Below are 14,909 nucleotides of genomic sequence, written 5' to 3' on the forward strand. Positions count from 1 at the left end.
ATGTCACTTTTTACTCATGTGCTCACTCCAAATCTAGGAGATAGCTCAACCAAATTTAGTACAAAGAATACTTTTTATTTAAATTGATATTGAATGTATAATAAGAAGACTATAAGACTATACTCAATGGGATGTTTGTCAAACCAAAACCAAAATAAAATGGAGATGCAAGGGATTGAACCTTGTGCCTCTCGCATGCAAAGCGAGCACAAAGCTTAATTATAAAAATATGTAAGATTATAAAATATATTGTATTTACATTGCAAAATGAAGAAAACAATTTTGGCCCATGCAAGTCTTAAACCTACAACCTTCGTGTTATTAACACGACACTCTAACCAACTAAGCTTATAGGCCAATTTGATAACAGTTAAACAATTTATAGTAGGACACTCGAAAAGTTGTCTAACATAGGTGTAAAAAGGCTATAATGCATAATATTACTAGAAGTAGATGCAAAATGAAAAAACAAACTATTTTGGCCCATGCAAGTCTTGAACCTGCAACCTTCACGTTATTAGCACGACGCTCTAACCAACTGAGCTAATAGGCCACTTTGACTAATTATTGTAATTAAACCATTTATCATATTATAAACTATACTTAGTGGTATGTTTGTCAAACCAAAACCAAAACAGAGATGCAGGGATTGAACCTTATGCAGCTCGCATGCAAAGTGAGCGCAAAGCTTAATTGTAAAAATATGTAATATTATAAAGTATATTGTATTTACATTGCAAAATGAAAAAAAAAACAATTTTAGGTCATGCGGGTCTTGAAATTGCAACCTTTGCATTATTAACCCACTAAGCTAATAAGCCACTTTGATAAATTGTTGTAGTTAAACATATTATAGAATTACAATAACTTGTGAATCTGGTTCTCATTTTGAATCTTAAATAGTTCAACTTCACTCAAAAAGTTGTCTAATATAGGTGTAAAAAGGTTATAAATACATAATATTACTAGAAGTAGATATAGTCTCATATCACTTTTTACTCATGTACTCTGTCTAAAGAAGACTATACTTAGCGGGGAATGTTTGTCAAACCAAAACCAAAACAAAACAGAGATGCAGGGGATTGAACCTTGTGCCTCTCGCATGCAAAGCGAGTGCTAAGCTTAATTGTAAAAATATATAATATTATAAAATATATTGTATTTACATTGAAAAATTAAAAAAAATTGGCCCATGCAGGTCTCAAACTTGCAACCTTCGCGTTATTAGCACGACACTCTAACCAACTGAGCTAATAGGCCACTTTGATTAATTGTTGCAGTTAAACCATTTATAGTAGTACAATAACTTGTATTACTAGAAGTAGATGCAATCTCATATCACTTTTTACTTATGTACTCACTCTAAATCTCAGAGACAGCCCAATGAAATTCAGTACGAAGAATATTTTTTATTTAAATTGATATTGAATGTATAATAAGAAGACTATACTTAGTGTGATGTTTGTCAAACCAAAACCAAAATAAAATTGAGATGTAGGGGATTAAACTTTGTGCCTCTCGCATGCAAAGCGAGCGCTCCACCATTTGAGCTACATCCCCTCTTGAAAGAATCATTAAGACCTTTTATAATGTTTTATAATTTTTTATGTACATTGCGACTAGTATTTGTAAATGACCATTAACTTTGTTATATGATATATATATATATATATATATATATATATATATATATATATATATATATATATATATATATATATATATATATATATATATATATATATAATTAAATTTAGAATATTTAATAGTTTTTTAATTAATTTACGATCCACCATGAAAATAACATTTATCTTTAAAATTTATTATTACAAAAGTATAATATCGTAATTATGAGAAATGATTCATATAAATTACATTCACATTTACATGATATTTTTCTATACTTCACCAACTTTAAATCATTATAAGGGTGAATTTGAAAGTAGTTACGAAAAGTTTTAGTATTATTTTTTGTGCTAAATGAAATCAAAATGAATGAATGAACTCCTTTGAAGGGAAAGATTCAAAAGTTGAACTTAAAAAATGATGAGCTATATTCATATAGAAAGTCTTAGAAAATATTTATTTTGGATGTTACATTGGTGTGTGACACAAATTGTAGTTATTGATTGATTACTATTTAGTTGTGTATTTATGATCATTTTCATTAGATCAACCGCAGACATGATCAATTAATGTGTTAGTAAATTTTTCTATTTTTGAGTATAATTGTTAATGATAATTAGTGTGTCATGTTTTTTTTTGTTCGTATTTAGTAGTTGGTAACGAACAAAAGTGAATCAGAATTATTGACACAGATAGACATGTTGTCAAGACATAGAGCACACTACATAATTGTAACTCAATTAATTAAATAAGAAAATGGTGATGGGTGCGTAGAAAGAATGAAAAATAAGAACTTAACATGGTAATTTGCAATAAAAAACAATACCACAACCTTTGTGTAATTAGCATACTTAGACTATGGGATAAGTGACATGCATGCTGATGTCACAAAGACCTTCAAGGGCACTAGTGCCCCTCAGAATCTTCATGTAACTACATGTTTTTATTATTTTCGAATTTGAATCCACTCCTAACTATATAACATATAGCATACGAACATCACAAGAGCAAGAAACAACGTATACAAGTGCATGAATGCATTGAAATGAAAATAAACCGAAGAACACGGTGGATGAATAACAAAAAACTTTCGAAACTGTCAAAACACCTTAAAATCTTATTCAAACATGAATAACTAACACTTTTGATTTCCAAGAGTTACTTTACACTTCTCAGATATAAGTCAAGCCACTTTGTGGTCACTGCACTATATATTGAGGTTACTTTGCACTCACATTAGCTTAGCACGACTAAAAATGTAAGGAATTCATGATTAATTCCAAGAAAAACGTGAATTGAGAGAATGAGATGGAAGAACATATTCGCACAAACATTTTGAACAAAAAAATCTGTGAAAATTTGTTAGAAGCTTATAGAATTTCAATTCTATCACTAAAACTACATAAAACTGAATTAGTAACTCTCAAGCTTAGTTTGCAGACATCAGAGTCACAATCTCAACAACACACCAAAGGAAATAAGAAAAACCTCAAGAGTTAGATGACCTAGCTGACTTTGTAGACAAGGAGACCTTCCTCATCGGAGTTTCCTACTCCTACGTCTTGACATAGAAATTTTAACGAAAACAAATCTAGAAAATCATTTGTGTTCCCCTTTACATTGTGCAGAACAATTATTCTAAGTCTCATTTGTAAAACGATACTTCCTACTGTCTAAAAATAAAGCTTGCAAATTAATAAAAAGCAACCAAAGCTAGCTATTAAAGCTTATACTTTTATTTAACTAAAGCAACAAATTCAACGAGATCTAATTTTTTACAATCTATTAAGATAATAACTACTCAAACAGAACAGTAACACAATCACAGAGGAAATTAATCTATGCCACTTTTAACAACAAAATTAAATCACAAGCATTAGAACTCAAATATAAAATTAATAACTATTTCTATCATAAAGAATTAGAGAACATCTTAATCTATCAATTAAAGTCTTAACTAAGAAAACTTAAACTAAGAAAACACTACAACAATTTATAGTTTAGACCATACTAAAATAGACAACGGCTAAATAAATGTAGCCTAAACATATAATAATAAACATTTTTATAAATGATGTATAAATATCATGAAAGTCCATGATTATATAATTGCTGCTTTAAACTATGTGGGCAAAACTAGTAAAAATATGGTCTAAAAACATAGGTAAGGTATAAAATCAACATGTAAAATTGTTGTCTATTGTAAGAATTTTAAGCAACGGTTTTAAAAATATTGTCATACTAAAAACCGTTGTTTATTACCTATAGTTACACTCACCTATACCACGCCTAAAAAATTGTGGTCTAATCTTTAGACCACGATTTTTATAATTTATATAATAATTTTATGTCGTTGTCTAAAGTCGTTTTTATTGTAGTGAAATCATTTGTCATACTAAAAACCGTTGTCTATTACCTATAGTTACACTCACCTATACCACGCCTAAAAAATTGTGGTCTAATCTTTAGACCACGATTTTTATAATTTATATAATAATTTTATGTCGTTGTCTAAAGTCGTTTTTATTGTAGTGAAATCATAGAGCAAAACTACATGACACATCACTTTTACTTTCTATCAATACTTGATGTTTGTCAAACCAAAATAAAAGTGGAGATGCAGGGGATCAAACCCTGTGCCTCTCGCATGCAAAGCTCTACCATTTGAACTACATCCTCTTTATTTCTATCCTAAAGAATTAGAAAACATCTTAATCTATCAATTAAAGTCTTAACTAAGAAAACTTAAACTAAGAAAATCATAGAGCAAAACTACATTAATCTCGGTTTCAACTAAAACTAGCTTAAAAATATCTAATTAACATAACACATCACTTTTTACTTTCTATCAAGATTATGACTTGATGTTTGTCAAACCAACATAAAAGTGGAGATGCAGGGGATCGAACCCTGTGCCTTTCGCATGCAAAGCGAGCACTCTACCATTTGAGCTACATCCCCTTTTGAATGAAATACTAAGCCCCTTTATAATGTTTTATCTGTTTTGTGTAAATTTCAACTAGTATTTGTATATGAAAATTAATTATTTTATATGATACATATATATAATTAAATTAAGATTTAATAGTTGTTCAAATTAATGTACAATTCACCATGAAAATAACATTTATCTTTAAAATTTATTAATATAAAAGAATAATATCTTAATTATGAGAAATGTCTTATTCGTAGAAATTACATTAACATTTAAATAATATTCTTCTATACTTCACCAACTTTAAATCATGATAAGTGTGAATTTGAAAGTAATTAAGAAAATTCTTAGTATTATTTTTTGTGCTAAATGAAATCAAAATGAATGAATGAATTCCTTTGAAGGAAAAGATTCAAAAGTTGAACTTAAAAAAAGATGAGCTATATTCCTATAGAAAACCTTATAAATATTTATTTTGGATGTTACATTGGTGTGTGACTTAATTTGTTACAAATTAGTGTTTTTTAGTTGTGTATTTATGATCATTTTCATTATATCAACTATAGACATCATCAATTAATGCATTAGTAGTATTTCTGTTTTTGAGTACAAAGGTAAATAGTTAATTGTATGGTCCTCATCATACCTAATTGCAGTAACTGCATGGTTAAGTTGAGTTCCACACTCAACCATTGAAAACTCCTCCCTTTGTAAAACTCCTTTTCTAATCTACTTCACTCATTCTTACTTGAAATGTCTAGTCAACAAATTTTGCCTTAGTAGTTTTGACTCGTGTGGTAAACTTGGTCAACAAATTTTGCCTTAGTATTTTTGACTCGTGTGGTAAACTTGTTTGTCTTGGCTATCTACTATTTACTTTTATACTTGTTTCTTTTGTACTTTATGTTTGTTTAGGTAACATTATTAGACAACACACACACACACACTTTCTAACTTATGTCTTTCAATTATATATTTTTTTACCATCCGAACTTGCTTTGTCACGCTAGAATCTGATGGGGTTTTAATGTTATTATTGTATTTATTAATTCTTTTATGATCATATAAATAATAAAAACTCATGGTTAAACTTGGACTTCACTACTAAACTCTTTCTAACTTTATGTCTTTCAATTATAGATTTTGTTATCATCCGAACTTGCTTTGTCACGCTAGAATCTGATGGGGTTTAAGTCATTTGGTTCTAGCAATATGTATTCTTGTTAATTCACTATTTACTAAAACTATTTGGTTTTAATGTTATTATTGTATTTATTAATTCTTTTATGGTCATATAAATAAAAAACACGAAAGATAAATAAGGTTATTGAATATGTTTATTATAGGACATGGATAAAATCCTAAAATTTCTTATCTCCAATAATTGGTTAGATTGAGAAAATAAATGATCGCTTATTGCTTATTGATTTATTGAATACTTATTATGCTCAATTATAGTTGTTTTTTAGTGAAGATAACAATATTAGATGTGGAGGATTTATAAGAGATTGATCTAGATCCGCGATCATAAATTAAAAAGACTCAACCCGGGGACTAGAAGAGACCCGTTGCATGAAAAATAGCTTAAAAGCAACACGACATTATAACACACGAGTATCCCAAAATGTTGACCTAATCTGGAGGATGCTTGGGGAAACTTGGTAAATCAAGTCAAAGTGTCCAACTATGGACCTACATAAAAAAAAAAAAAAAAACTCCAAGTACCTTTTGTGTGTATGACCGTGGACTTACATGGAAAACACTCCAAGTACCTTATGAGTGTCCAACCTCAAATTACTTTGAAAACACTCAAAATACCTTACAGCTTTAAGGACACTCATCCTGCACCACAGATCTTGTTAATTAAAAGGACACTTCTCCTTACACTTGTACTTCATCATAAAGAATAACATATGAGGGCACTCGTACAGATGAAGTTCTAATGTTACTTCTAAGACTAAATTTGTCTAGTATTCTGGGATGTTATCATCGTTCAAGCTAGGGTTCAAAAAATTGAAGTAAGGACTGGGATTTATAATCTACACGGAGAAAGAAGAAATACTTAACGAAGAGAGAAAATACTTACGACTTAGCTTTTCGAGACAACAATGGAAGACAAAAGAAGAAATACTTCACGAGAAAAAGATGATGACTACTTGAGAAGGCTTCAATCGGGACGAGAGGATATGGTCGCCATTAGAGAACGTGCTCTCTGTTGATGATGAGAAATGAACATACAGATGAAGAGAAATGAAGAACTGGGAAGATGAAGAAGCTCAAGTAACAAAAAGATAAATGAATAAGTGGAAAGAAGAAAAAGCTAAGGTAACGGGAAGAAAGAATTAAAGCATAAATTTCCCGTCAGTTTTAAAGTGACCCTAAGTACAAATTAAATTTAATCTTTTAAAAACATAACGTGAGTTTTAAACCACCAAAAAAATTTTGCCACTATAAAATACTTTTCTTCTAGTGGCTCTTGTGTGACCAAATTTCACAAAGGTTGAAAGGAGATGGTATTGCAGAATAGGTTGATGCTAAGGTGAATGGCAAAGTTGGTTAGTTTACACTATATCATTACTTTTATGTCTTATTTTGATGCATTTTACTCGTGCCAATGTACTCATGTGCTTGGTATATTATTATGTCAGTTCATGGGATTCTGAAACTGTTAAACACTTAAAGCAGGTGTTGTCTACTTGCTTTTCCTATTTCATTATGTATATACTCATCTCAGGTTTCCTTTCCATTTTGTCTATTATAAATTCCCTTGATGTGTATTAGATGTGTTAATGCAAGTTCATTAAAAAAATACAACCTCTAAATCAATTGAGAGTGACCTTGAAGAGATTTATGGAAAGTATGAGCCCTATCAGTTCCTAGCATTCTGGTAAAATTAATATGTCTCAATCTGCAACTTCCTTTTTGTTCTCTGATGTTATTTTTTATGTGTAAATTTCCTCACTCGAGTTGGTTTGACCAAGTTTGAGATGTGGGATTTCTATGAAACAAGGTTTGGGAAGATGAATGAAAGCAACAAACAAGAGGAAGGGGCCTTCACGGAATTCTCGATATTATTGATGTTGTAGGATCTTGTTACCTAGTTCCATTTTCTGCCAACTTTACTTTGTCTCAATAGTGAAAAAAAAACAGGAATATTAAGATGTGGAGGATAAGATCCTACTAAGTCAAATTGAGCCAAACAAAAAAGTGCAGAAAAGACAAACACATTAAAACAATAAAGCTTTTTCTTTATTTGCTACTTGTCAAGTATGATATATAAAACATGACTTCATTCTCTTTTTAATGTCAGCATGTTTTCTGCCCTTATAACAAATTGTTTATTTCATATTGGAAATTCATCAATTAAGTACTAATGTATGGTTAAACTTATATACTTGCAAGGTGCTTCAGATGACTATTCTATTTTGGTGGTTGTGTTTTGCATTGTTTTGCATTGGCCAAGTAGAGGTGTGTTTTACTTGTTTCAAGCTTTTTTTTATTTGAGTATTCTTTCTTATGATCTAGACTATAATTAATAAACTGATGGACCATATTTCCATGTGGTGGACCCAATAATGAGCAATGGTTAAGCCTTGTCTACCTTATGGTTAAGGCTCATATTCTAACATAGCTAGATATAACAGATCAAACAAAACTCATTAGTTCTCGAGCTCAACTTATTAATTCAAACAATTGAGTTCAGTTGTAGAGACATATTTCATTGCAATTATTTGTTTTAATGATATTTTTAATTATCTATTTCTCTACATTTGTCATTGCAATTAATATTTTGTATCTTTATGATGACTTTCGATGTGTTCAAGATTACGTAGGTATTGTAGAAAAAACTAATTTAATTAAAATTGTCAAACACATTACCTACGAATTAGATCATTAGAGCTACGAATCAAATCGATAGATAATTAGAGATCCGTAGGTAAGTTAGCTACAACCACTTTACTTACTGTTTTTGTTTGTAAGTAATCTATAGGTAAATCAGTCTTACCTATGAATTGTATGGGTTACCTTCGAAGTTCTACAATAGGTAATACCAATTTTTCTTGTAGTGCATAGTTTCCTGCATAAGTCTTCATTTTTAGCCCTGAAAAATATTAAATTTTGTGTTGCACATTGTTAAAATAGTATAGTTTAGTTTGTTAAGTTAATTCATAGCCTTGAGTTGTTTCTATTTGTTTGAATTGAATGTGTAACAGTCTAGCATTTTAAATGAGTTAGGTTCTTTAGTTTAACACATTGTAATTGCTTTTATTGCAATTTCATTGTTTATCTTTTATGCTTCTAAAATTCTCTTAAAAACATGTATTTTGTATTCAATCCACTCATTGCATTGGCCTTGTCCTTGGAGTTACCTGAGTTGATCTTTATACTATATTAGTAAGGGTGATTTAGTTTGTTTGGGATAGTTTAGGCAACAAAGGTGTCACAACTCCACTAATTATGAAACCTAAGACACTCAATCTTCCTAAGGGTGCTTCTTCCTCCTGTACCTCCCTCTTTTTCCTCTTACACCCGCAAAAAAGTGAAACTTCCCAAACTACCCTTGATTAAAAATATAAAAATTGAATATTATGCAAGGTATTTTTGGATTTGGAAAATGTCTTCCGCAACATCCAATTCGGAACATAAGAAAAATATTTTGGAAGTGTTCCAGAAGATATTTCCAGATCTAAAAATATCTTCCAAAACACTTGGTCTTATTTGTTTTTTTTTAATATTCTAGAATACCTAATGCAAATTATTAAAAAAATTTCGAAACTAGTGTTTCGGAAGATGTTTTGTATTTTGAATTGACTAATTTGGAAAGAAATTTAGGATCCAAAAATACTATTTAGACTGTCATTTGGAATAAAAAAAGATTCTTGATTGGGTGTTCCAAAATGTATTTACATACCCGAAAATAACTTCCAGAAGAATTATTTTGGAAACCCTTTTTTTATATTTCGGAATATGTATTTTTGAATCTAAAATGTATTTTTAGATCTGGATATACATTTTTAAATAGTCATTTCGAAATATATAAAAAATTGAATGACTATTCGGGAATACATTTCCAAATCCAGAAATACATTCCAAAATACTAGTTTTGGATTGTATGAAATATAACATTAAATAGTGAATCTTAACATTACCAAAATATTGAATTTTCATGTCAGTTTAATGTGTTATTTAGTGGCGGTTGGAACCGCCACTATTAGGGTTAATAATGGTAATGAATATATATATATATATATATATATATATATATATATATATATATATATATATATATAACTGAGTATAACGGATTTTTGCCCATGCTTTAATTGAGTATAACTCGTGTTTTCTATACATATGTGACATGAAAAATGACCTTTTACACTATAACCACTCAAGTTCCCATATATTAGGAAATCATTTATTCTTTAGTGGAAAAATAGTCATTCCAATCTGGGTATTGTAGGAAGGTTCCACAAAACCTTAGCTAGGAGACCATATGTTTCTTCATCAATATTATTTTCATCAACTTCCTTTTTAAATCATGATAACCTACACGTTGAACACAACTTTAATGTAGCAAACTCAACTATGTATAATACACAATCATAGTGACTACTTCTATGTTAGTGTCTTATTGTTTGATTTTACAATAATCCTAGAATGACAATTATTCAAGACCTTATTTTAGATTCTATAAAGATTATAGGTTGGGTAGACCAAAGATATTTTCTTCAAGACCTTGATTTTATAAGTATGTTTTTAGTCCACGAACCTTGACCAAAAATTGAAATTTGTCTCTATCTAAAAGTTCAATACATTGTGGTCCTTAAACTTTGAAAGTGAATGAATATAGTCCTTTTAACCTAATTACACTAACATTTTTGTGTGTGTTGAACGCGTTTCATGTTAGTATTGGAGTTGCTTACACCGTTTGACACATTTTTGATTCAATATCTGCTGGGAAATGCATTCGACACCTCCAAAAAAGTTAATATAATTGGATTAAAAGGACTATATTCATCCATTTTTAAAGTTTAGGGATCAAAATGTATTGAAGTTTCGGATAGGTACTAATTTCAATTTATGATCAAACTTTATGGGCTAAAAATATACTTAATCCAAATTTTGTAGTGAGACTTGTTGCAAAATATGAATGAATGAAATATATAAGTTGACGACTTAATAGTCATCATAAGGGGATGTAGCTTAAATGGTAGAGCGCTCGCTTTGCATGCGAGAGGTACAGGGTTCGATCCCCTGCATCTCCATTTCTTTTGAGTTTAAATCACAAGTTGGCTTTTTTGTATTTTTGGGTCGTTTTGACCATGAATTTGTAAAATAAGGTCCGTTGGATTTTTTTTTTTCAAAATTGGATTAAGTCGTCATGGGTGAGTACGACATTAAAGGTGAAGTCGTCATCCCCCTAATCGATTAAAATAATGTCGTCAGAGTGGACTACGGTTTCTACACATTTGAGAGTGAAGTCGTCGTCTCATATAACGACTTCAATTTTAGTTTTTTTTTTTTAACGTTGATGCAATTTTATTTTATTTTTTCAAATTTTTCACTTTTCAATTTTTTTAACCTTATAGTTTTTATATATATTTTTTTTACAAAATTTTATTATATTTATTTTTTTGGTAATTATTTTTGATGGGTACAATAAATTAATTTAATAAAATATATTAGATAATAAAAATGACATAATAATATTAAACTATATTAATGTTTATTTTTATTCAAATTTAATTTTTTTACCATTGTTAAAAGGAAAAAAGGTAAATCATATTTCTTAATAATTTTAAAAATGAATATTAACATAAAACTAATAAATGATTTTGTAATGCCTTAGCTTTTAAAATTTCTCCACACGGCACTGGTTTTTCCAGAAAAAGAAAAGTCAGACCTTGATTGAAGGAAAATTAGGGTAACGAGAGACAAAATAGAAATTGACTTGATAAGGTACAAGTTGCAAATAACATTTTCAATGTAAATAAATTTTGTAGTAAATGAAGGACAAGGAAGGTAGTCCCCATATCGAAACTAAAAATCTGGAATATTTGTATCAATGAAATAAATTTACAAGTAAAGCATATATACAATTTAATATTGAATTAATATTGTTTTAGGCTCTAGAAAATAAATATGTTCTGTAAAATTAAGTTTTAGATGGAAGATGATAATTAACATTTATTTTAGGGATGTAGAAAATATTTGAAGAATGAAAGTATTATACTTTTCAAAAGAGAGAGGAAGTTAACCATGATGAGATTATGATAAGTGAGAGGTATAGCTAAATATTAACGAAGGCAAGAGACAAAGACATGCATGTGATATATGACAGACGCAGCAAACGAAGCAAACACGGCTTGATTGCTGGAGATGATCTGTGATGTTGTAACCCATCGGGCACGCCCCGGCGTCAGGACACACCAATCTCCCACTTCTATTCTATTTATACTTGTTCACTTCTTCACAATCACTTAAACACATTCATCAACTCCTAGGTGCAAGTGCATGCAATGGCATCAATACTAGACACAAAATCTGTAGTTGTTACCTTGTTCATATTTTTGTGGACATGCACATCTCGTGCTACATCCCGGGCACTCTCTGAACCTTCCATTGCTGCACTGCATGCAGACTGGGCTGCCCTGCATGGCCGTGTTTATGCTAATAGCGCTGAGAAGGACAGACGGCAACAGATATTCAAGGACAACTTGGAGTTCATACACAAACACAACAACCAAGGAAACAAGAGCTACACTTTAGGCCTAAACCTTTTTGCTGATTTAACTAACCACGAATTCCTCGCGTCTCACACAGGAGCTCTTTATAACCCACACACTCTACCACCACCATCCTCCAACATCAACCATAGTCTCTCTGACATTTCGTTAAGCTTGGATTGGAGAAAGAAAGGAGCCGTTAACAAAATTAAGTTCCAGGGCCAGTGTGGTACGTTGTTGCTTTGCATTTGCATGCATTGATATATATGTTTGGATGACTATATTTGACTTTGATTTGATGTGGCAGGGAGTTGCTGGGCATTTTCAGCCGTGGCCACCGTTGAGGGGATTAACCAAATAAAAACCGGAAACTTGATTTCGTTGTCTGAGCAACAATTGGTGGATTGTGCCAGCTATCACGGATGCCAAGGAGAATCCTTGGAAAACGCCTTTGGGTATATAAAAAGCACGGGTCTTGGAACTGATGAACAATACCCTTACAAGGAAACAACTCAGACTTGTCATTCTGTGAATCCTGCAGTCAGGATTCTAGGTTTCCAGATGGTGCCTCCGCAGAGGGAGGACCAACTTCTTCAGGCAGTGAACAACCAACCTGTCTCAGTAATCCTTGATGCTTCTGGACAAGCATTTCAGTTTTACAGGGGAGGAGTTTTCTCTGGTAATTGTGGAACTCAACTTAACCATGCAGTTACTGCAATCGGGTATGATGAGGACGCAAGTGGCAAGTACTGGTTGATAAGAAATTCCTGGGGCCAAGGATGGGGAGAGGAAGGTTACATGAAGATTCGCAGGGACACCGGCTCCCCCCAAGGTCTCTGCGGCATCAACATGCATGCCACTTATCCCCTACTCTGACTATTCTATGCTCATTCCTTCTATACGCACCTATCATCACCATGCTCTTTTCTCTTTTCTTATTCACTTATTTAAGCTACAATTATGTACCATGCTCTACATGTGTTCACCACAGATCTAGCTATCTGTGTGTCAATAATTCTCGTTCACTTTTGTTTTATTATTCATCACCAGTACCATTTATAGATCCACATTTCACTTTCCTCTTCAAGTCTTACTAACTACTAATTAAAAACAAAAACATTACACACTAATTATCCTTAACAATGCATTTCTAAGGTTTTGCATAGGAATATAGTTCATCTTTCTTATAAAAGTGATGTAAGTCAGATGGTAGAGCGCTCGCTTTGCATGCGAGAGACACAGGTTGGATCCCTTACAAAAATCCCACTCTTGGATACTTTGCTTATCGGTACTATTTAAGGACTACCAAATAGAAAAATCTTGCAAGTGGACCAAGTTATTAAATGAACAACTTTATATGTTTCTTTTAGCTAATGACCAAGTTATATTCAAGTAATTATATCGTCACGCTTTTTATATGTTTCTTTAGCTAATGGCCAAGTTATATTCAAGTAATTATATCGTCACGCTTTTAGACGTTTAATTTATTCTCAGAGTTTATCGGATAAGTCCATAATGAGACACTAGTAAAGTATTTGGAGTTTTCCAAATAAGTCCATGGTTGAACACTCATACACTACTTACAGTGTTTTCCAAATAAGTTCATGGTCGGATACTCCTAAAATACTTCGAATGTTTTTCATGTAAATCTATGGTTGGACACTCATAACGTACTTAGAGTGTTTTCCATGTAAGTCCTAAAAGTTATTCTACTAATCTATTATCTATTAAGAGAAAAAGATATTAGCAAAATTATTACATTACCCGTTTTATTTTACTGATAAGCGTTCTAAAAGTTAATTCTTTAGTCATTTGACATTTTTAATTTCTTTTATATTTATATTTATTTTGTTGCCACATGTGCATGAAAGTTATTCTATTTTTTTATCCATTTATTTTATTTTATTTTTTATTTATTTATATTTATTTTTCTGCCACACTTGCATATAATTTATTTTACTTTTTTATCCACTTATTTTATTTTTAAACTAATTTGCCTATACTATTTTTTTATTCTTAATTTTACACTAATTAATTTGACATTTCATAACTTCCCCAAAAAAATATTTTACTCTTTTATATATTTTATTTGTTTTTAAATTGATAAAAATAGCAATATATTTCAACTCACTCGTTTAATATGGAATAAATTATTATTTTTTCTCTTAAATAGAATTATTATAATTCTCAAATTTAAAATTATTATTTTAGGTCTTAAACAATACTATAACTTTCTCAAATTTAAAATTTTATATCAATCTTCAAAAATACAATTATGAATAAATATGAAATTACTTTTTAAATTAATTCAATCCATGACATGCATTCATAAAAAGATATTTTTAAATTTTTTTGATTTTTGAAATAAATAAATAGTTATTTCTTTAATGTTCGTTCTTACACACATTTTAATTATCACTAAAAAAATTATAATGTATTTTCAATATATTTATTATTCAAGAATACCTTATAATTAAAATATAAATTTCATTATTTTATACTATTTTTTCATTCTTAATTTTATTCATTCATAATTTTTAATTATTTAGTCATTTAATAATTTTTTAAAGAATAACTTATATTAAAGTATTAATAATTTTCTATACTATTTTTTTTCCATT

General features: G+C 30.1%; 1 protein-coding gene and 4 non-coding genes across 5 annotated transcripts; 2 read left to right on the forward strand and 3 right to left on the reverse strand.

Annotated features, from left to right (window-relative positions):
* Nucleotides 1-479: 479 nt before the first annotated feature.
* TRNAI-AAU lies at nt 480-553 on the reverse strand. The gene has a single exon. It is a non-coding gene; the product is annotated as a tRNA-Ile (tRNA).
* Nucleotides 554-1,186: 633 nt separating this feature from the next.
* Nucleotides 1,187-1,260, reverse strand: TRNAI-AAU. The gene has a single exon. It is a non-coding gene; the product is annotated as a tRNA-Ile (tRNA).
* Nucleotides 1,261-4,514: 3,254 nt separating this feature from the next.
* On the reverse strand, nt 4,515-4,587 carry TRNAA-UGC. The gene has a single exon. It is a non-coding gene; the product is annotated as a tRNA-Ala (tRNA).
* A 6,167-nt stretch (nt 4,588-10,754) lies between these two features.
* Nucleotides 10,755-10,827, forward strand: TRNAA-UGC. Its single transcript has one exon. It is a non-coding gene; the product is annotated as a tRNA-Ala (tRNA).
* A 1,234-nt stretch (nt 10,828-12,061) lies between these two features.
* Nucleotides 12,062-13,355, forward strand: LOC114179632 (macrodontain-1-like). The gene is made up of 2 exons (XM_028066046.1): nt 12,062-12,517; nt 12,596-13,355. Exons 1-2 carry the CDS (start codon nt 12,082-12,084, stop codon nt 13,162-13,164), a joined length of 1,005 nt encoding a protein of 334 aa, XP_027921847.1. The 5' UTR covers nt 12,062-12,081; the 3' UTR covers nt 13,165-13,355.
* Nucleotides 13,356-14,909: the final 1,554 nt, after the last annotated feature.

Source organism: Vigna unguiculata, chromosome 3, assembly GCF_004118075.2.
Source record: "Vigna unguiculata cultivar IT97K-499-35 chromosome 3, ASM411807v1, whole genome shotgun sequence".
NCBI lineage: Eukaryota > Viridiplantae > Streptophyta > Magnoliopsida > Fabales > Fabaceae > Vigna > Vigna unguiculata.

What these genes read in the sequence shown, in the direction of transcription:
- LOC114179632 (XM_028066046.1), top strand. Translation starts at nt 12,082, where the DNA reads ATGGCATCAATACTAGACACAAAATCTGTAGTTGTTACCTTGTTCATA. An exon ending in TAAGTTCCAGGGCCAGTGTG is followed by an intron (nt 12,518 to 12,595) that starts GTACGTTGTTGC and finishes TTGATGTGGCAG; the next exon opens with GGAGTTGCTGGGCATTTTCA.